The sequence below is a fragment of the Lissotriton vulgaris genome, chromosome 4_1 (genome assembly GCF_964263255.1).
Source record: "Lissotriton vulgaris chromosome 4_1, aLisVul1.2, whole genome shotgun sequence".
Taxonomy (NCBI): domain Eukaryota; kingdom Metazoa; phylum Chordata; class Amphibia; order Caudata; family Salamandridae; genus Lissotriton; species Lissotriton vulgaris.
The window spans coordinates 2,061,619,359-2,061,640,802 of NC_141691.1; the positions used below are offsets into that span (position 1 = coordinate 2,061,619,359).

Sequence of the window (21,444 nt, forward strand, 5' to 3'; positions counted from 1 at the left end):
CCTATCATGAAATGCTCCACGGAGAGCAGCGTCCCCTTCTATCGGCCACTCGGTCAGTACAGAGGAGCAGTAATGTTTACATATGTTCAGGCCATACTATTATCCCGCTCTCACCGGCACACAGACCTCTAACACTTAATCCTGCACTCCCGACAGATTGGCGTCCTCTGGGACATATGGCTCAGCTATAATGTTGACATTGGTGCATTTTCTAAACAATCAGCGTCTAATGGTTCGATGGATAGAGTTTGCTGTCCTCCAAGGTGCACCTTTGCCTACAGACGAGCTGCGTGCATTGTACCAGGAGGCCCTTTGATGACTGGTGATACATGTGAGACTGCACTGAACCTTTGGACTGAGATTTATTTGACACAAGCCCAGCCCCGGGGATCAAAGTCTGCAATTACAACAGTGTGAGGTGATTAGTCCCAACCCTGTGATCAGAGTTCACATACCAGGTGAGAGGCACTCCCAGTGTCTGCTCAGTGCAGAGAGAGACACTACATATCATCACTCTCCTCCCAGAGCCATGGCTGCTTCACAACCTGAGGGAAACCTCCAAGAAGAAGCCTCATGCTCCATCTGTCTGGAGTTTTTTAGTGATCCGGTCATCACAGAGTGTGGACACAACTTCTGCCGTCGCTGTATCATGGAGTACTGGAGGGGGCCTGGGGGCAACGCCTCCTGTCCTCAGTGCAAAGAGAAACACATACTGCAGAAGCTTGTGGCTAACAGGCAACTGGCAAATGTAGTAGAAAATATCAAACAACTTCAACTGACCCCAAAGAAGGCACTAGAGGGGGGTCTCTGCACAAAGCACCAAGAACACCTGACGCTCTACTGTGAGGAAGACCTGACAGCCATATGTGTGGTGTGCAGCATGTCCGAGGAGCACAAGTCCCACACAGTTATTCCCATAGATGAGGCGGCCCAAGATCACAAGGTATGTACTTCACGGCAATGTGCCTCGCCTGTGTCTGATTGCACTTATATGTGTGTGTTAATGTGCCTCTGCCTGGTGTGCAGAATGTTTTGAAGAGTGAAGGTCTCACAAAGTAATTCACGTATAAGAGGCTGCCCAAGATCACAAGGTATGAACTGTGAATAAGTTCAGGGTGCCTGTTGACTATCGGTCTCGGATCTGTATTTAACCTTAGATGGAGATTTCTACCCACTTTGGCCTGCATTGCCAACCAACCTGACTCCGAAAAGACCAGATCCCAGCACACTAGGGGCTGCGACGGGCCTAACACTGTCCATGGGTTGAGCCTCGATCAGAAGAACTTGGTCCCACTGAGCAATGCTGGGGAGTTGGTCTTCTGTACGCCACATGTCTCACACCCACCGATTTGGCGCTCGGCTCTTCATTTGCATTACTGAGGGAATCTTGGTTAGTTTCTTTTCCTCTGCTTAGTAAAATGCTTAAATTCAGAAGGTTGCTATGTTTGATCTGAAGTCCTAGGCAGATGCCGAACATGGGGCAGCCGGGGACACCGGCCCCTGGGTTGCAGGAGACAAGGTTGTGGCAGTGCACCCTTTATCCCAGATCAGAGACCAAGGCCCACAGGGGGCAGGTAATCACCCCCGGGACTGGCAAGGGGATGGCTCTCCCTGGAACCCAGCTGTGGAAGTGGGCACCCGAGGCAGTGCACACAGATAACCATGATGCATCACCGACGGCCACACATGGCACACAGCCAGGCACCCTGGGACGTGTCCAGGGTGGACCGGTCGCCAGCCTGCACCCCGCTGAGGTGGGTGGGAATGCTAGGTGCATGGACTGCATGCCTTCATGACAGGACCAGGGGGAGGGATCCTGCAACAGGCAATTGGGGGTATAACTCTGTTGGGGAATGAAGGGAGCAGAGTTACCCTGCAGCGGTTCCATCTGTGTGCTGGGGAAGCCCCAGGGCGATTGACGATCAAGCGAGCTCAGACAGGCATAGCCCCGGGAGGAACGGGGTCCCACAAGGTGCGTTTGAAGTTTCAATGATCACTGTGTCCTGCAATTCACACTAAGGTTCGCATCTAGCTGCGTTCTTGATCAATGCATGAGCCGAGTGATCGACCGCCAAGAGTCATAGGCAACTTTTTGCAACGTTCACACACCAGTGTTTGCAGGACATGTGGGAGGAAGGTATTGTCGTCCTTTCGTCTACCTTCTGCACTCCATCATGGCTTACCCCCTGGGAGTCAGCCTCCACGATTCAAAAAGCATTTCCGGGCACTTGGCCCAAGAGCCCCCTTCCCCCCATGTGCAAGCAGGGCTCCCAGATTAACAGAAGCAGGTAGCCCCAATAGGCAGACCAGGTAGACCAAGTCTTCAAAGCCTGAGCCCGGCTGCACAGGAACAAGAGGAATCAGGAACCTGGTAATGGAGAGTCGCTCTAACTGAACGTCAGAAATCCACACCAGGCTCAACCCTTGCAGTGTTGTGAGTATCTGGCTACGGCAATGGTCTGAGCCATGGCGGCGGGCTTGTTGGTAGCCCATGTCCTCTGTCCTGGTCAGAGGCGCTGGAAGGGAAAGAGCTGGTTGGCTCCCCATCCCACACGCCTCCATCGATTTGAGCCGGGAGTCCCTTCTCTTTTAGACTGCCCTACTACCTGAGAAGGTCCGCTCCTCAGTTGTCTGAAACCAGGTTGGGCTAATATCAGAAACAGGTGGGCCTGGGGTGGCAGGGTCTTCAGGGGTGGTCCCAGCCCAGGGAGGCACTGCCATTTGCCCCCCCCCCCCATGGAGTCGTGCTGGGTGAGCATGGGTTCCATCTACGGCTGGCTTTCCATTGTGTCCCTCCAGGTGGGTCCATGGCTGCCCCTTTCCCTGGTCCCTCATGTGTACGTCTGTCAGGTCCTTCTGGGTGGAGGAGCCCGGGACGGGTGATGTGAAGTACAAATAGTCAACATATTACAAGCTTATTCTAAACCGAGAACGAGTACAGCCCAAGTGGCCACAATGAAAGCTTTCCCCATACACATGAGTAAAATGCACACAATCACAGTGCAAGCTTGCCTCATTCAAACGATTCCAGCACATGCTGCCACAGTGCAAACGTCCCTCATACACATGATTTCTGCACATGCAGCCACAGTACAAGCTTTCCTCATATACACGAGTGCAAGTCATGCAGCCACAGTGTAAGCTTCCCTCATGCATGATAACAGCACATGCTACCACAGTGCAAGAGTCCCTCATACACGAGGACATCACATGTAACCACAATGCAAGCTACCCTCATACATATGAGTACAGCTCACATAGTCAAATAACATGTTCCCGCACACAACTGCACACGTAGAGTACATCAAATTCAGTCACAGTACACACTTTACATGTAAAATGAGTAGAGTAGTAGCAACGCAAGCTTCTGACACACGTAGAAGGCATGCAGTGTAGGTGTCAGAAAGACTCTTTCACACACAGTACAGGAGACAGTGCACTCTTCCCTACATTTCCAAGAGTAAAGGGTTCTCTTACACATCATACTGGTACAGTACAGGCAGAAAAACAGGAATACAGGAAAACAAAGATACTCCACACTTAGAAGATGCTGCACATAGAATTGGCACAGCACAGGCAGCAGTGAAAGCGCCTTTACATATAGTACTGCTATAGCATGCACATATAAACCTAGTGCAGAACAGACAGCAGTACAGGTGTCCATCGCACATAGAACTGGTACAGCACAGGCAGCAGGACAGGAGACTCTGGCACATAGAATTGGTAGTACAGGCAGAAGTACTGGCATCCCTTACACATAGTACTGGTAAAGAACAGGCAGCAGTAAAGGCCTCCCTCACACACAAAACTAGTACAGCACGTGCACATTATGTTGATTGGTAAGGAAACACACAAGTGGGATGAACACTGGTGGCCCTCCATCTTAGGTTCTTCCCCCACCCCTAAGTTGGAAGTAAAGAACCTGGGTGTGACTATGGACAACTCCCTCACCCTAGAGTCACACGCAAAAAGAGTGGCTGGCGTGTGTTGTGGTCGCCTCCGGTCGCTAAAGCCCATCTTGGGCTTTTTCGACCCACCGGTACGTCAGACAATAGTCCAAGCCCTTGTTTTATCACATATAGACTATTGTACCGTCCTAATGTTAGGTTCTAATCGGACAGCTATCAACAGACTCCAAAGGGCCCAAAATGCAGCTGCCCGTATTCTGTTTGCTCTACCCAAACACTGCCATGTGTCTCAAATTCTGCGGCGTTTACACTGGCTTCCGGTGACACAGCGCATTCAGTTCAAGGCCCTATGCCTAGTTCATAAAATCCTCCATCGCTCTGGCCCTCCGATCCTGCAGGGTTTGTGTTCCTCCTATGTTCCCACACGCGCTCTCCGCTCAGCGGACCTCCACCTTGGCTGTACCATCAAAATCAGAAGGAGCAGAGCAGGTGGCCGTTCCTTCAGGTATCTGGCTCCAAAACTGTGGAACTCAATCCCCCTGGAGATGCGTGCCACTAACAATTACCTGTCATTTAGAAAGCTAATTAAAACATGGCTGTTTCCGCCTACTTAAGGCCTACTAGTACTGCCACATGTTTTATCCACGCCTAGTTGTTTTGTCTCTAACCGTCTGCAAGCGCTGGGACGCCCTGTTGCTGGGTTAGCCATGCGCTATACAAGCGTTTTTAACATTTAACACATGTACCTAGTGCAGATCAGACAGCGGTACAGGTACAGCACTTGCACATGTACCTAGTGCAGATCAGACAGCGGTACAGGTATTAATCGCACATAAAACTGGTACAGCACAGACACCTACAATGACAGCCTTGAGACAGACACCTTCCTGCATAGTCAGTGAGTGAAACATGAACCCTTTGTCCCAGCACACACAGGAGGTGGAGACAAACAGACACCCCCACTTTACAGAAACAGAGAACCAGGAAGTCCCAGCGCACAGAGAAGAAGACACAAGGACACCCCCATTTTACAGAGAACCAGGAAGTCCCAGAACACACAGGAAACACACCCACTTTACAAACATAGAACCAGGAAGTCCCAGCACACACCGGGGAAAACTCAGAGACAGCTCTACTTTACAAACAGGGAACCAGGAAGTACCAGTTAACACAGGAGGAGGAGAAACACAGGCACTCCCACTTTACAAACAGAAAAGCAGGAAGCTCCAGCACACACAGGAAGAGGAGACACACAGGCTCTGCCACTTTAAACAAACATTGAACCAAGACGTCGGAGCACACGCAGGAGGAGGAGGCACATAGACACTCCAACTTTACACAAATAGAGAACCAGGAAGTCCCAGCACACCTAGGAAGGGACACACAGACACTCCCACTTTACACAAACACATTCATGCGAATGGATCAGATGCGGGGGGGGGGGGGACTCACAATTTTTGGACTTTATTGTGGCTGTCTCCTGCCTGGATTTGCCTCTGTTTTAATAGAAGTCAATGGCGAAAATACAATTTTTCCGATTCTTTTTTGAAAAACTCCAAATTTATTCTTCTAAAATATTGGCATGTATGCAAACAGATAAACTAAACTAAACTTAACTTTATACCTAACTTTAACTTCCTGCGTTTCTGGGATCATGGCTGCAGCATCTGAGCTCTTGAATCTCAAAGATGAGGCCACTTGTTCCTTCTGTTTGGAATATTTTACTGACCCTTTGACTGTGAACATATCATCTACCTCTCCTGCATCACTCAGAGCTGGGAGAGAAGAGATGGAAACTTTCCCTGCCCTCAGTGCAGAGAAATATCAACAGAGAGAAGCCTCCGACCCAACAGGCAACTCGGAAACATGGTGGAACAGCTTCACCTGCCCCCCGTGGAGACTACACAGGAGAATCTGTGCGAGAAACACGAGGAGAAACTGAGGCTGTTCTGTGAAGAGGATCAGACGCTCATCCATGTTGAATAGGGCAGATCCGAGGAGCGCAGGGCTCACTCTGTGACTCCCATAGAGGAAGCTGCCCAAGAGTACAAGGTATGTATGCAGCAGTGCAGTGATAACTAGTCAGATTCAGCTCCATTTGTGTCTGTTAAAGGATCATAAGTGAAGAAACTCCATTAGATGAACGAGGAGGCTGCAGAGGAGCACAAGGTGTATCTGCCAGAATTCAAAGATCACTCAGAGATCAGAATGATGCCCATGTGTGGAAATGTAGCAGGTCATAGCACTGGGGTCACATGTATCACATACTGAACCCCATAGAATAGACTGCAGAGGAGCACAACATATATCAATTGCCATGCTGAGAGGATAAAGCACCCAGGTGATCCCTTACAGGTGAGTAGCGCGCTATACAAATCTTTTGATTGATTGATTGATCCCATATGGATAGCTGCCTATAGCATAAGATATGTGTGTGGTTGTTCAGAGATCACATTCTAATAACCCCATACAGAAGGCTGTGGATGAGCACATGTTTGTGAGGTTTGGGGGATTACAAGGCAACCTCTGAGATCCATAGATAGGGCAGAAAAAGGCCACAAGGCATGTATGTGGGTATGCAGGAGTTGAAAGTAAAGATAATCCACAGGAAGATGCAGAAGAACACAGGGTGTGTCTGCGGGTATGCAGATGTCAGAGGTGAAGATACTACACAACCCATTAGAAGAAGTTGCAGAAGATGACAAGGTGCGTCTGAGGGTATGCAGGTGTCAGAAGTAAAGATACTCCACAACCCATTAGAAGAAGCTGCAGAAGATCAGAAGGTGCGTCTGTGGATATTCAGGTGTCAGAAGTAAAGATACTCCACACTTAGAAGAAGCTGCAGAAGATCACAAGGTGTGTCTGTGGGTATACAGGTGTCAGAAGTAATGATACTCCACACTTACAAGAAGCTGCAGAAGATCACAAGGTGTGTCTGTGGGTATACAGGTGTCAGAAGTAATGATACTCCACACTTACAAGAAGCTGCAGAAGATCACAAGGTGTGTCTATGGGTATACAGGTGTCAGAAGTAATGATACTCCACACTTACAAGAAGCTGCAGAAGATCACAAGGTGTGTTTGTGGGTATACAGGTGTCAGAAGTAATGATACTCCACACTTACAAGAAGCTGCAGAAGATCACAAGGTGTGTCTGTGGGTATACAGGTGTCAGAAGTAATGATACTCCACACTTACAAGAAGCTGCAGAAGATCACAAGGTGTGCCTGTGGGTATACAGGTGTCAGAAGTAAAGATACTCCACACTTAGAAGAAGCTGCAGAAGATCACAAGGTGTGTCTGTGGGTTATGCAGGTGTCAGAAGTAAAGATACTCCACACTTAGAAGGAGCTGCAGAAGATCACAAGGTCTGTCTGCGGGTTTGCAGGTGTCAGAAGTAAAGATACTCCACGAGCCCCTAGAAGAAGCTGCAGAAGATCACAAGGTGTGTCTGCGGGTATGCAGGTGTCAGAAGTAAAGATACTCCACGAGCCCCTAGAAGAAGCTGCAGAAGATCACAAGGTGTGTCTGTGGGTTTGCAGGTGTCAGAAGTAAAGATCCTCCATGAGCCCCTAGAAGAAGCTGCAGAAGATCACAAGGTGTGTCTGTGGGTATGCAGGAGTCAGAAGTAAAGATACTCCACACTTAGAAGAAGCTGCAGAAGATCACAAGGTGTGTCTGAGGGTATGCAGGTGTCAGAAGTAAAGATACTCCACGAGCCCCTAGAAGAAGCTGCAGAAGATCACAAGGTGTGTCTGCGGGTATGCAGGTGTCAGAAGTAAAGATACTCCACGAGCCCCTAGAAGAAGCTGCAGAAGATCACAAGGTGTGTCTGCGGGTATGCAGGTGTCAGAAGTAAAGATACTCCACGAGCCCCTAGAAGAAGCTGCAGAAGATCACAAGGTATGTCTGCGGGTATGCAGGTGTCAGAAGTAAAGATACTCCACGAGCCCCTAGAAGAAGCTGCAGAAGATCACAAGGTGTGTCTGTGGGTTATGCAGGAGTCAGAAGTAAAGATACTCCACACTTAGAAGAAGCTGCAGAAGATCACAAGGTGTGTCTGAGGGTATGCAGGTGTCAGAAGTAAAGATACTCCACGAGCCCCTAGAAGAAGCTGCAGAAGATCACAAGGTGTGCCTGTGGGTTTGCAGGTGTCAGAAGTAAAGATACTCCATGAGCCCCTAGAAGAAGCTGCAGAAGATCACAAGGTGTGTCTGTGGGTTTGCAGGTGTCAGAAGTAAAGATACTTCATGAGCCCCTAGAAGAAGCTGCAGAAGATCACAAGGTGTGTCTGTGGGTATGCAGGAGTCAGAAGTAAAGATACTCCACACTTAGAAGAAGCTGCAGAAGATCACAAGGTGTGTCTGCGGGTATGCAGGTGTCAGAAGTAAAGATACTCCACGAGCCCCTAGAAGAAGCTGCAGAAGATCACAAGGTGTGTCTGCGGGTATGCAGGTGTCAGAAGTAAAGATACTCCACGAGCCCCTAGAAGAAGCTGCAGAAGATCACAAGGTGTGTCTGCGGGTATGCAGGTGTCAGAAGTAAAGATACTCCACGAGCCCTTAGAAGAAGCTGCAGAAGATCACAAGGTGTGTCTGTGGGTTTGCAGGTGTCAGAAGTAAAGATACTCCATGAGCCCCTAGAAGAAGCTGCAGAAGATCACAAGGTGTGTCTGTGGGTATGCAGGAGTCAGAAGTAAAGATACTCCACACTTAGAAGAAGCTGCAGAAGATCACAAGGTGTGTCTGCGGGTATGCAGGTGTCAGAAGTAAAGATACTCCACGAGCCCCTAGAAGAAGCTGCAGAAGATCACAAGGTGTGTCTGCGGGTATGCAGGTGTCAGAAGTAAAGATACTCCACGAGCCCCTAGAAGAAGCTGCAGAAGATCACAAGGTGTGTCTGCGGGTATGCAGGTGTCAGAAGTAAAGATACTCCACGAGCCCCTAGAAGAAGCTGCAGAAGATCACAAGGTGTGTCTGCGGGTATGCAGGTGTCAGAAGTAAAGATACTCCACGAGCCCTTAGAAGAAGCTGCAGAAGATCACAAGGTGTGTCTGTGGATATTCAGGTGTCAGAAGTAAAGATACTCCACACTTAGAAGAAGCTGCAGAAGATCACAAGGTGTGTCTGTGGATATTCAGGTGTCAGAAGTAAAGATACTCCACACTTACAAGAAGCTGCAGAAGATCACAAGGTGTGCCTGTGGGTATACAGGTGTCAGAAGTAAAGATACTCCACACTTAGAAGAAGCTGCAGAAGATCACAAGGTGTGTCTGTGGGTTATGCAGGTGTCAGAAGTAAAGATACTCCACACTTAGAAGAAGCTGCAGAAGATCACAAGGTGTGTCTGCGGGTATGCAGGTGTCAGAAGTAAAGATACTCCACGAGCCCCTAGAAGAAGCTGCAGAAGATCACAAGGTGTGTCTGTGGGTTTGCAGGTGTCAGAAGTAAAGATACTCCACGAGCCCCTAGAAGAAGCTGCAGAAGATCACAAGGTGTGTCTGTGGGTATACAGGTGTCAGAAGTAAAGATACTCCATGAGCCCCTAGAAGAAGCTGCAGAAGATCACAAGGTGTGTCTGTGGGTATGCAGGAGTCAGAAGTAAAGATACTCCACACTTAGAAGAAGCTGCAGAAGATCACAAGGTGTGTCTGAGGGTATGCAGGTGTCAGAAGTAAAGATACTCCACACTTAGAAGAGGCTGCAGAAGATCACAAGGTGTGCCTGTGGGTATACAGGTGTCAGAAGTAAAGATACTCCACGAGCCCATAGAAGAAGCTGCAGAAGATCACAAGGTGTGCCTGTGGGTATACAGGTGTCAGAAGTAAAGATACTCCACACTTAGAAGAAGCTGCAGAAGATCACAAGGTGTGTCTGAGGGTATGCAGGTTTCAGAAGTAAAGATACTCCACACTTAGAAGAAGCTGCAGAAGATCACAAGGTGTGCCTGTGGGTATACAGGTGTCAGAAGTAAAGATACTCCACACTTAGAAGAGGCTGCAGAAGATCACAAGGTGTGCCTGTGGGTATACAGGTGTCAGAAGTAAAGATACTCCACGAGCCCATAGAAGAAGCTGCAGAAGATCACAAGGTGTGCCTGTGGGTATACAGGTGTCAGAAGTAAAGATACTCCACACTTAGAAGAGGCTGCAGAAGATCACAAGGTGTGTCTGAGGGTATGCAGGTGTCAGAAGTAAAGATACTCCACACTTAGAAGAAGCTGCAGAAGATCACAAGGTGTGTCTGAGGGTATGCAGGTGTCAGAAGTAAAGATACTCCACACTTAGAAGAAGCTGCAGAAGATCACAAGGTGTGTCTGTGGGTATGCAGGTGTCAGAAGTAAAGGAACTCCACACTTAGAAGAAGCTGCAGAAGATCACAAGGTCTGTCTGCGGGTTTGCAGGTGTCAGAAGTAAAGATACTCCACGAGCCCCTAGAAGAAGCTGCAGAAGATCACAAGGTGTGTCTGCGGGTATGCAGGTGTCAGAAGTAAAGATACTCCATGAGCCCCTAGAAGAAGCTGCAGAAGATCACAAGGTGTGTCTGCGGGTATGCAGGTGTCAGAAGTAAAGATACTCCACGAGCCCTTAGAAGAAGCTGCAGAAGATCACAAGGTGTGCCTGTGGGTATGCAGGAGTCAGAAGTAAAGATACTCCACACTTAGAAGAAGCTGCAGAAGATCACAAGGTGTGTCTGTGGGTATGCAGGAGTCAGAAGTAAAGATGCTCCACACTTAGAAGATGCTGCAGAAGATCACAAGGTGTGTCTGCGGGTATGCAGGTGTCAGAAGTAAAGATACTCCACGAGCCCCTAGAAGAAGCTGCAGAAGATCACAAGGTGTGCCTGTGGGTTTGCAGGTGTCAGAAGTAAAGATGCTCCACACTTAGAAGATGCTGCAGAAGATCACAAGGTGTGTCTGTGGGTATGCAGGAGTCAGAAGTAAAGATACTCCACGAGCCCCTAGAAGAAGCTGCAGAAGATCACAAGGTGTGCCTGTGGGTATACAGGTGTCAGAAGTAAAGATACTCCACACTTAGAAGAAGCTGCAGAAGATCACAAGGTGTGCCTGTGGGTTTGCAGGTGTCAGAAGTAAAGATGCTCCACACTTAGAAGATGCTGCAGAAGATCACAAGGTGTGTCTGTGGGTATGCAGGAGTCAGAAGTAAAGATACTCCACGAGCCCCTAGAAGAAGCTGCAGAAGATCACAAGGTGTGCCTGTGGGTATACAGGTGTCCGAAGTAAAGATACTCCACGAGCCCATAGAAGAAGCTGCAGAAGATCACAAGGTGTGTCTGTGGGTTTGCAGGTGTCCGAAGTAAAGATACTCCACTAGCCCCTAGAAGAAGCTGCAGAAGATCACAAGGTGTGTCTGCGGGTATGCAGGTGTCAGAAGTAAAGATACTCCACGAGCCCCTAGAAGAAGCTGCAGAAGATCACAAGGTGTGTCTGCGGGTATGCAGGTGTCAGAAGTAAAGATACTCCATGAGCCCCTAGAAGAAGCTGCAGAAGATCACAAGGTGTGTCTGCGGGTATGCAGGAGTCAGAAGTAAAGATACTCCACACTTAGAAGAAGCTGCAGAAGATCACAAGGTGTGTCTGTGGGTATGCAGGAGTCAGAAGTAAAGATACTCCACACTTAGAAGAGGCTGCAGAATATCACAAGGTGTGCCTGTGGGTATACAGGTGTCAGAAGTAAAGATACTCCACACTTAGAAGAAGCTGCAGAAGATCACAAGGTGTGCCTGTGGGTATACAGGTGTCAGAAGTAAAGATACTCCACACTTAGAAGATGCTGCAGAAGATCACAAGGTGTGTCTGCGGGTATGCAGGTGTCAGAAGTAAAGATACTCCATGAGCCCCTAGAAGAAGCTGCAGAAGATCACAAGGTGTGTCTGCGGGTTTGCAGGAGTCAGAAGTAAAGATACTCCACACTTAGAAGAAGCTGCAGAAGATCACAAGGTGTGTCTGTGGGTATGCAGGAGTCAGAAGTAAAGATACTCCACACTTAGAAGAAGCTGCAGAAGATCACAAGGTGTGTCTGTGGGTATGCAGGAGTCAGAAGTAAAGATACTCCACACTTAGAAGAAGCTGCAGAAGATCACAAGGTGTGTCTGTGGGTATGCAGGAGTCAGAAGTAAAGATACTCCACCCTTAGAAGAAGCTGCAGAAGATCACAAGGTGTGTCTGTGGGTATGCAGGAGTCAGAAGTAAAGATACTCCACACTTAGAAGATGCTGCAGAAGATCACAAGGTGTGTCTGCGGGTATGCAGGTGTCAGAAGTAAAGATACTCCATGAGCCCCTAGAAGAAGCTGCAGAAGATCACAAGGTGTGTCTGCGGGTATGCAGGTGTCAAAAGTAAAGATACTCCACACTTAGAAGAAGCTGCAGAAGATCACAAGGTGTGTCTGCGGGTATGCAGGTGTCAGAAGTAAAGATACTCCACGAGCCCCTAGAAGAAGCTGTAGAAGATCACAAGGTGTGCCTGTGGGTATGCAGGTGTCAGAAGTAAAGGAACTCCACACTTAGAAGAAGCTGCAGAAGATCACAAGGTGTGTCTGCGGGTATGCAGGCGTCAGAAGTAAAGATACTCCACGAGCCCTTAGAAGAAGCTGCAGAAGATCACAAGGTGTGTCTGCGGGTATGCAGGTGTTAGAAGTAAAGATACTCCACGAGCCCATAGAAGAAGCTCCAGAAGATCACAAGGTGTGTCTGAGGGTATGCAGGTGTCCGAAGTAAAGATACTCCACGAGCCCATAGAAGAAGCTGCAGGGGAACACAAGGTCTGTCTGCAGGTTTGCAGGCGTCAGAAGTAAAGATACTCCACGAGCCCTTAGAAGAAGCTGCAGAAGATCACAAGGTGTGTCTGAGGGTATGCAGGTGTCCGAAGTAAAGATACTCCACGAGCCCATAGAAGAAGCTCCAGAAGATCACAAGGTGTGTCTGAGGGTATGCAGGTGTCCGAAGTAAAGATACTCCACGAGCCCATAGAAGAAGCTCCAGAAGATCACAAGGTGTGTCTGCGGGTTTGCAGGTGTCAGAAGTAATGATACTCCACGAGCCCCTAGAAGAAGCTGCAGAAGATCACAAGGTGTGTCTGCGGGTATGCAGGTGTCAGAAGTAAAGATACTCCACGAGCCCCTAGAAGAAGCTGCAGAAGATCACAAGGTGTGTCTGCGGGTATGCAGGTGTCAGAAGTAAAGATACTCCATGAGCCCCTAGAAGAAGCTGCAGAAGATCACAAGGTGTGTCTGCGGGTATGCAGGTGTCAGAAGTAAAGATACTCCATGAGCCCCTAGAAGAAGCTGCAGAAGATCACAAGGTGTGTCTGCGGGTATGCAGGTGTCAGAAGTAAAGATACTCCACGAGCCCCTAGAAGAAGCTGCAGAAGATCACAAGGTGTGTCTGCGGGTTTGCAGGTGTCAGAAGTAAAGATACTCCATGAGCCCCTAGAAGAAGCTGCAGAAGATCACAAGGTGTGTCTGCGGGTATGCAGGTGTCAGAAGTAAAGATACTCCACGAGCCCTTAGAAGAAGCTGCAGAAGATCACAAGGTGTGCCTGTGGGTATGCAGGAGTCAGAAGTAAAGATACTCCACACTTAGAAGAAGCTGCAGAAGATCACAAGGTGTGTCTGTGGGTATGCAGGAGTCAGAAGTAAAGATACTCCACACTTAGAAGATGCTGCAGAAGATCACAAGGTGTGTCTGCGGGTATGCAGGTGTCAGAAGTAAAGATACTCCACGAGCCCCTAGAAGAAGCTGCAGAAGATCACAAGGTGTGTCTGCGGGTATGCAGGTGTCAGAAGTAAAGATACTCCACGAGCCCTTAGAAGAAGCTGCAGAAGATCACAAGGTGTGCCTGTGGGTATGCAGGAGTCAGAAGTAAAGATACTCCACACTTAGAAGAAGCTGCAGAAGATCACAAGGTGTGTCTGTGGGTATGCAGGAGTCAGAAGTAAAGATACTCCACACTTAGAAGAGGCTGCAGAATATCACAAGGTGTGCCTGTGGGTATACAGGTGTCAGAAGTAAAGATACTCCACACTTAGAAGAAGCTGCAGAAGATCACAAGGTGTGTCTGAGGGTATGCAGGTGTCAGAAGTAAAGATACTCCACACTTAGAAGAGGCTGCAGAATATCACAAGGTGTGCCTGTGGGTATACAGGTGTCAGAAGTAAAGATACTCCACACTTAGAAGAAGCTGCAGAAGATCACAAGGTGTGCCTGTGGGTTTGCAGGTGTCAGAAGTAAAGATAATTCACGCTTAGATGAAGCTATAGAATAACACAATGTAAATGTGTGGGGGTTCTGAGTTCTAGAGCCCCCAGTTTAGAATCTGTGTGGGGAGAATAATCAGACGCTGGAAAGTGTCTTAGGTGTGTCTGTATGAATTCAGGCCTAACTCACCAGGTTTGAGGGCGCCTGCCCAAGAGCACAAGCTTAGTGTGGAGGAATCCAGGGATCTCCCATTGCATTCGGAGGGTTCTATAGAGAATTCTGAGCCCAAGGTATGAACTCCATCAGAGGGGCTTCACAAGTGAACCAGGTATTTTGTGAGTGTCACAGCTTTGGGGTCACAGATAACACGCCTCGAGCTCCACAGAAAAACCTGCAGAAGTGTAAAAAGTAAGGTTGTGGGTGAGCAGGGTTTACCAGTGAAGTCACAAGGTGAGTCCCATAAAGAAGGCTGAAAAGGATGACATGGTATATACTCCTGTGTGTTGGCACCCCAAGGAGTTTTATAGAGGGGACTGACAAAGATCACAAGTTATTGTGTGCGGCTGTTCAGGGTACAGAGCTGAAGACACTTTGTGAGTTCACACTGAAGGCAGCATGTTAGAAGGGGCGATCTCAGAGGGCCAGGTTATGCTCACCCGACCACCTCGGGACCCACCTCTCCCACAAGTACTGCCGAGTCTTAACGTGAGGTCCTCACCGGGAAGGACTTCGGGTCTAGGATCGTACACACTGAGCTCACACCACACTTACGAATGGACACCACACCGTAGGTATTCAGTAAACAAGTTCTTTATGAACAGTAAGAAGAAATCAGCACTCGTATTTACAAGCGATCGAGGGATCGTAAAGTCTCAGGAATTCGGGAAGAGGGAAGCGGGACAGTCTCAGTCTTTAGGCCAGTACGAAGCGTACCCTGCACACAGCTCTCAATCCTCGAGCCGGGGGATACGGAAGATGATGGTCGTACTAGCAGCTTCACTCACCTCGAGTCGACTCGCGTCGTGTTGTTAGCGTCGATGGTCCAGCCGGACCAGAGTACTCCTCGAGCCGCGACAAGGTCAGCGGGGCTCGATCCACAGGTGTTCGTGAGGAGTCGCAACAGCGTCAGCAGGGCTCAGGAGGTTTCACGAAGATCTCTTTAGAGTTCAAGACTGAGCCGCGACGAGGTCAGCAGGGCTCCGAGGTCTTAGTTCCGTCTTTCCGAGGACGAGCCGCGACAGCGTCAGCAGGGCTCCGATGTTCCAGTTCCGTGTTACGAGAAGAAGCCGCGACAGCATCAGCAGGGCTCGAAGAGTTCGAAGGTTCAGTTTTCCTCAAGGGTCAGCCGCAATCAGATCAGAAGTGGCTTTCTTGTCCAGGCTACAACTGCCCACTAGTTGTTGGGCAGGCCTTGATATAGTCCAGTGCCCCTTTGATGTCCGGACCCTCGCAGGCGGAGGTCTCATGCCTTGGGGGGCTGGTCGTTGGAGAGGTCCGGCGGTTGGCTCTTTGATCCTTTTGAAGATGCGTCCGGGATTTCCCAGACGCCCAGCAGGGTCTGGAGCCAGCACTCGGGGCGGCCAGAGGTGTGATCGAAACCGGCCCCCAGGGGAAGGCCAGAGGTGTGAGAGAAACCAGTCTCTCGGGGGGGCAGGAGGTGCAATCAAAACTCCCTGTCTTATCTCACTCGGGGAGCCCTTTACCCCCCAGCCCGGAAGGGCGCGCCTTGGAGCCTAAGTTTCGCTGGGGCCGGGTCATGCTAGGCCCAGGGAGTCAGGGACCTCAGGAAAGGAAAATGGCTGCCGGGCCCTGTGGGGTGATGCAGGTTCTGCGCGCTCGGAGCCGGGCAGTAGGACGGGGCATACGGGGCTGGTCGTCAGCTGCGGGGTCGTGCAGGGGGTTTGGGCGTACAGGGAACAGGACGACCAGGGGACTCTGGGTGCAGGGCTAGGCTAACGGGGTGCTGAGGAACGGGGGCAACCACGCGACGAGGCCAGGTCCGATACAGCAGAATAGCAGAAGGTGGGCCTGCAGGAGGTGCGTGAACACTCGTATTGTTGTAGCGATGCACCCCAAAAGTAGGAAGGCGCGTGTGTCACATTCCTGAGACTACGTGACCCACACCATGAGACTCATGGGCCTTGGATTCAAAAGTCGCACAAACAGGGTGCAGAATAACTCAAAGTGTGTCAGTCAAACCCTTTGGTTCACAGGTCAAACAAAATGGGGGCAGAAGAGCACAAGGTGTGTCAGTCAACGGCTTTGGTTCACAGGTCACACAAAATGGGGGCAGAAGAGCACAGGGTTACTACTCACAGTCTTGAGTTCATGGGTCACAGACATAGGATACAGAAGAGCACTAGGTGTGTCAGTCACAGCTTTAGGTTCACAGGTCGCATACACAGGGTGCAGAAGAGCACAAGGTATGCCAGTCATAGCATTGAGTTCACAGGTCACACACGCATGATGCAAAAGAGCGTAAGGTGTGTCAGTCACAGCCTTGGGTTCAAAGGTCACATACACAGGATGCAGAAGAGCACAAGGAGTGTCATCCACAGGCCTGAGTTCACAGGTCGCACAAACAGGATGCAGAAGAGCACAAGGTGTGTCAGTCACAGCCTTGGGTTCACAGGTCACACACACAGGATGCAAAAGAGCATAAGGTGTGTCTCTCACAGCCTGGGGTTCAAAGGTCGCATACACAGGATGCAGAAGAGCACAAGGTGTGCCAGTCATAGCATTGAGTTCACATGTCGCACACACAGGATGCAGAAGAGCACAAGGTGTGTCATCCACAGGCTTGAGTTCACAGGTCACACACACAAGATGCAGAAGAGCACAAGGCATGCCTGCCACAACTTTGGAATCATACGTCGCTGAGTGAGTTCCACAGAAGGGGTTCTGTACAAGCACAAGGTGCGTCTGTGGCAGATGCGGGAATAAAAGTCACACTGTAAGAAGGGGTATGGAAGAGCACATGGTGCAGGTGTGGCAGGCCCGGATTTAAGTGAGAAGGGGGATTGGAAGAGCAGAAGGTGCGTCTGTGGCAGGCCCGGGATTAAAGGTCACACACTGTGAGAAGGGGTTTGGAAGAGCACAAGGTGCGTCTGTCGTAGGCCCGGGATTAAAGGTAATACACTACGAGAATGGGTTTGGAAGAGCACAAGGTGCGTCTGTCGTAGGCCCGGGAATAAAGGTCACACACTGTGAGAGGGGGTTTGGAAGAGCACGAGGTGCGTCTGTCGTAGGCCCGGGATTAAAGGTCACACACTGTGAGAAGGGGTTTCGAAGAGCACAAGTTGAGTCTGTGGCAGGCCCGGGATTAAAGGTCACACACTCTGAGAAGGGGTTTGGAAGAGCACAAGGTGCGTCTGTCGCAGGCCCGGGATTAAAGGTCACCCCCTGTGAGAAGGGGTTTGGAAGAGCACGAGGTGCGTCTGTCGTAGGCCCGCGAATAAAGGTCACACAATGTGAGAAGGGGTTTGGAAGAGCACAAGGAGCGTCTGTCGTAGGCCCGGGATTAAAGGTCACACTCTCTGAGAAGGGGTTTGGAAGAGCACAAGGTGCGTCAGTCGCATGCCCGGGGTTAAAGGTCACACACTTTGAGAAGGGGTTTGGAAGAGCACAAGGTGCGTCTGTTTTAGGCCTCGGAATAAAAGTCACACAGTGTGAGAAGGGGTTTGGAAGAGCACATGGTGCATGTGTGGCCGGCCCCGATTTAAGGTCCCACACTGTGAGAAGGGGTTCTGTAAAACCACAATGTGTGTCTGACGCAGTCCCGGGATTAAAGGTAACACACTGTCAGAAGGGGTGTGGAAGAGCACAAGGTGTGTCTGTTGCAGTCCCAGGATTAAGGTAACACACTGTGGGAAGGGATATGGAAGAGCACAAGGTGCGTCTGTCATAGACCCGGGATTAAAGGTCACACACTGTGAGTAGGGGTTTGGAAGAGCACCAGGTGCGTCTGTCGTAGGCCCGGGATTAAAGGTAACACACTGTGAGAAGGGGTTTGGAAGAGCACAAGGTGCGTCTGTCGTTGGCCCGGGATTAAAGGTAACACACTGTGAGAATGGGTTTGGAAGAGCACAAGGTGCGTCTGTCGTAGGCCTGGGATTAAAGGTCGCACACTGTGAGAAGGGGTTTGGAAGAGCACAAGGTGCGTCTGTTTTAGGCCCGGGATTAAAGGTAACACACTGTGAGAAGGGGTTTGGAAAAGCACAAGGTACGTCTGTCGTAGGCCCAGGATTAAAGGTTACACACTGTGAGAAGGGGTTTGGAAGAGCACAAGGTGCGTCTGTTTTTGGCCTGGGATTAAAGGTCACACACTGTGAGAAGGGGTTCTGTAAGAGCAGAAGGTGCATCTGTCGCAGGCCCGGGATTAAAGGTAACACACTGTGAGAAGGGGTTTGGAAGAGCACAAGGTGCGTCTGTCGTTGGCCCGGGATTAAAGGTAACACACTGTGAGAAGGGGTTCTGTAAAAGTACAAAGTGCGTCTGTTTCAGGCCTGGGATTAAAGGTAACACAGTGTGAGAGGGGTTTGGAAGAGCACAAGGTGTGTCTGTCGTAGGCCGGGGATTAAAGTCACACACTTTCAGAAGGGGTTTGGAAGAGCACAAGGTGCATCTGTCGTAGGCCCGGGATTAAAGGTCACCCCCTGTGAGAAGGGGTTCTGTAAGAGCACAAGGTGCATCTGTCGCAGGTCCGGGATTAAAGGTAACACAGTGTGAGAAGGGGTTTGGAAGAGCACAAGGTGCGTCTGTCGTAGGCCCGGGATTAAAAGTCACACACTGTGAGAAGGGGTTTGAAAGAGCACAAGGTGCGTCTGTTTTAGGCCGGGGATTAAAGGTAACACACTGTGAGAAGCGGTTTGGAAGAGCACAAAGTGCATCTGTCGTAGGCCTGGGATTAAAGGTAACACAGTGTGAGAAGGGGTTTGGAAGAGCACAAGGTGCGTCTGTCGTAGGCCCGGGATTAAAAGTCACACACTGTGAGAAGGGGTTTGAAAGAGCACAAGGTGCGTCTGTCGTAGGCCCTGGATTAAAGGTAATACACTGTGAGAAGGGGTTTGGAAGAGCACAAGGTGCGTCTGTTGTAGGCCCTGGATTAAAGGTTATACACTGTGAGAAGGGGTTTTGAAGAGCACAAGGTGCGTCTGTCGCAGGCCCTGGATTAAAGGTAATACACTGTGAGAAGGGGTTTGGAAGAGCACAAGGTGCGTCTGTCGTAGGCCGGGGATTAAAGGTCACACTCTGTGAGAAGGGGTTTGGAAGAGCACAAGGTGCATCTGTCGTAGGCTCGGGATTAAAGGTAACACACTGTGAAAAGGGGTTTGGAAGAGCACAAGGTGCGTCTGTCGTTGGCCTGGGATTAAAGGTAAAACACTGTGAGAAAGGGTTCTGTAAGAGCACAAGGTGCATCTGTCGCAGGTCCGGGATTAAAGGTAACACAGTGTGAGAAGGGGTTTGGAAGAACACAAGGTGCGTCTGTCGTAGGCCCGGGATTAAAAGTCACACACTGTGAGAAGGGGTTTGAAAGAGCACAAGGTGCGTCTGTTTTAGGCCGGGGATTAAAGGTAACACACTGTGAAAAGCGGTTTGGAAGAGCACAAGGTGTGTCTGTCGTAGGCCGGGGATTAAAGTCACACACTTTCAGAAGGGGTTTGGAAGAGCACAAGGTGCATCTGTCGTAGGCCCGGGATTAAAGGTCACCCCCTGTGAGAAGGGGTTCTTTAAGAGCACAAGGTGCATCTGTCGCAGGTCCGGGATTAAAGGTAACACAGTGTGAGAAGGGGTTTGGAAGAGCACAAGGTGCGTCTGTCGTAGGCCCGGGATTAAAAGTCACACACTGTGAGAAGGGGTTTGAAAGAGCACAAGGTGCGTCTGTTTTAGGCCGGGGATTAAAGGTAACACACTGTGAGAAGCGGTTTGGAAGAGCACAAAGTGCATCTGTCGTAGGCCCGGGATTAAAGGTCACCCCCTGTGAGAAGGGGTTCTGTAAGAGCACAAGGTGCATCTGTCGCAGGTCCGGGATTAAAGGTAACACAGTGTGAGAAGGGGTTTGGAAGAGCACAAGGTGCGTCTGTCGTAGGCCCGGGATTAAAAGTCACACACTGTGAGAAGGGGTTTGAAAGAGAACAAGGTGCGTCTGTTTTAGGCCGGGGATTAAAGGTAACACACTGTGAGAAGCGGTTTGGAAGAGCACAAAGTGCATCTGTCGTAGGCCTGGGATTAAAGGTAACACAGTGTGAGAAGGGGTTTGGAAGAGCACAAGGTGCGTCTGTCGTAGGCCCGGGATTAAAAGTCACACACTGTGAGAAGGGGTTTGAAAGAGCACAAGGTGCGTCTGTCGTAGGCCCTGGATTAAAGGTAATACACTGTGAGAAGGGGTTTGGAAGAGCACAAGGTGCGTCTGTTGTAGGCCCTGGATTAAAGGTTATACACTGTGAGAAGGGGTTTTGAAGAGCACAAGGTGCGTCTGTCGCAGGCCCTGGATTAAAGGTAATACACTGTGAGAAGGGGTTTGGAAGAGCACAAGGTGCGTCTGTCGTAGGCCGGGGATTAAAGGTCACACTCTGTGAGAAGGGGTTTGGAAGAGCACAAGGTGCATCTGTCGTAGGCTCGGGATTAAAGGTAACACACTGTGAAAAGGGGTTTGGAAGAGCACAAGGTGCGTCTGTCGTTGGCCTGGGATTAAAGGTAAAACACTGTGAGAAGGGGTTTGGAAGAGCACAAGGTGTGTCTGTCCTAGACTCGGGATTAAAGGTAACACACTGTGAGAAGGGGTTTGGAAGAGCACAAGGTGTGTCTGTCGTAGGCCGGGGATTAAAGGTCACACACTTTCAGAAGGGGTTTGAAAGACCACAAGGTGCATCTGTTGTTGGCCCGGGATTAAAGGTAACACACTGTGAGAAGAGGTTTGGAAGAGCACAAGGTGCGTCTGTCGTAGGCATGGGATTAAAGGTAACACACTGTGAGAAGGGGTTTGGAAGAGCACAAGGTGCATCTGTCGTAGGCCCGGGTTTAAAGGTAACACACTGTGAGAATGGGTTTGGAAGAGCACAAGGAGCGTCTTTTGAAAGCCCGGGATTAAAGGTAACACACTGTGAGAATGGGTTTGGAAGAGCACAAGGTGCGTCTGTCGTACGCCCGGAATTAAAGGTCACACACTGTGAGAAGGGGTTTGGAAGAGCACACGGTGGGTCTGTCGTAGGCCCGGGAATACAGGTAACACACTGTGAGAATGGGTTTGGAAGAGCACAAGGTGCGTCTGTCGTAGGCCCGGGATTAAAGGTCACCCCCTGTGAGAAGGGGTTCTGTAA

The 21,444-nt window shown here is 49.9% G+C and overlaps 1 protein-coding gene and 1 pseudogene across 1 annotated transcript in view; one reads left to right on the plus strand and one right to left on the minus strand.

Annotated features, from left to right (window-relative positions):
* Positions 1-487: 487 nt before the first annotated feature.
* LOC147724979 (E3 ubiquitin-protein ligase TRIM39-like) overlaps positions 488-21,444 on the plus strand; it is a 105,568-nt gene continuing 84,611 nt past the window's right edge. The window contains exon 1 of the mRNA XM_086966458.1: positions 488-943. Coding sequence (XP_086822584.1) covers positions 530-943 — 414 coding nt within the window. The 5' untranslated portion in view covers positions 488-529. The remainder of the gene's footprint in view (positions 944-21,444) is intronic.
* LOC147724980 (5.8S ribosomal RNA) lies at positions 1,927-2,080 on the minus strand (annotated as a pseudogene).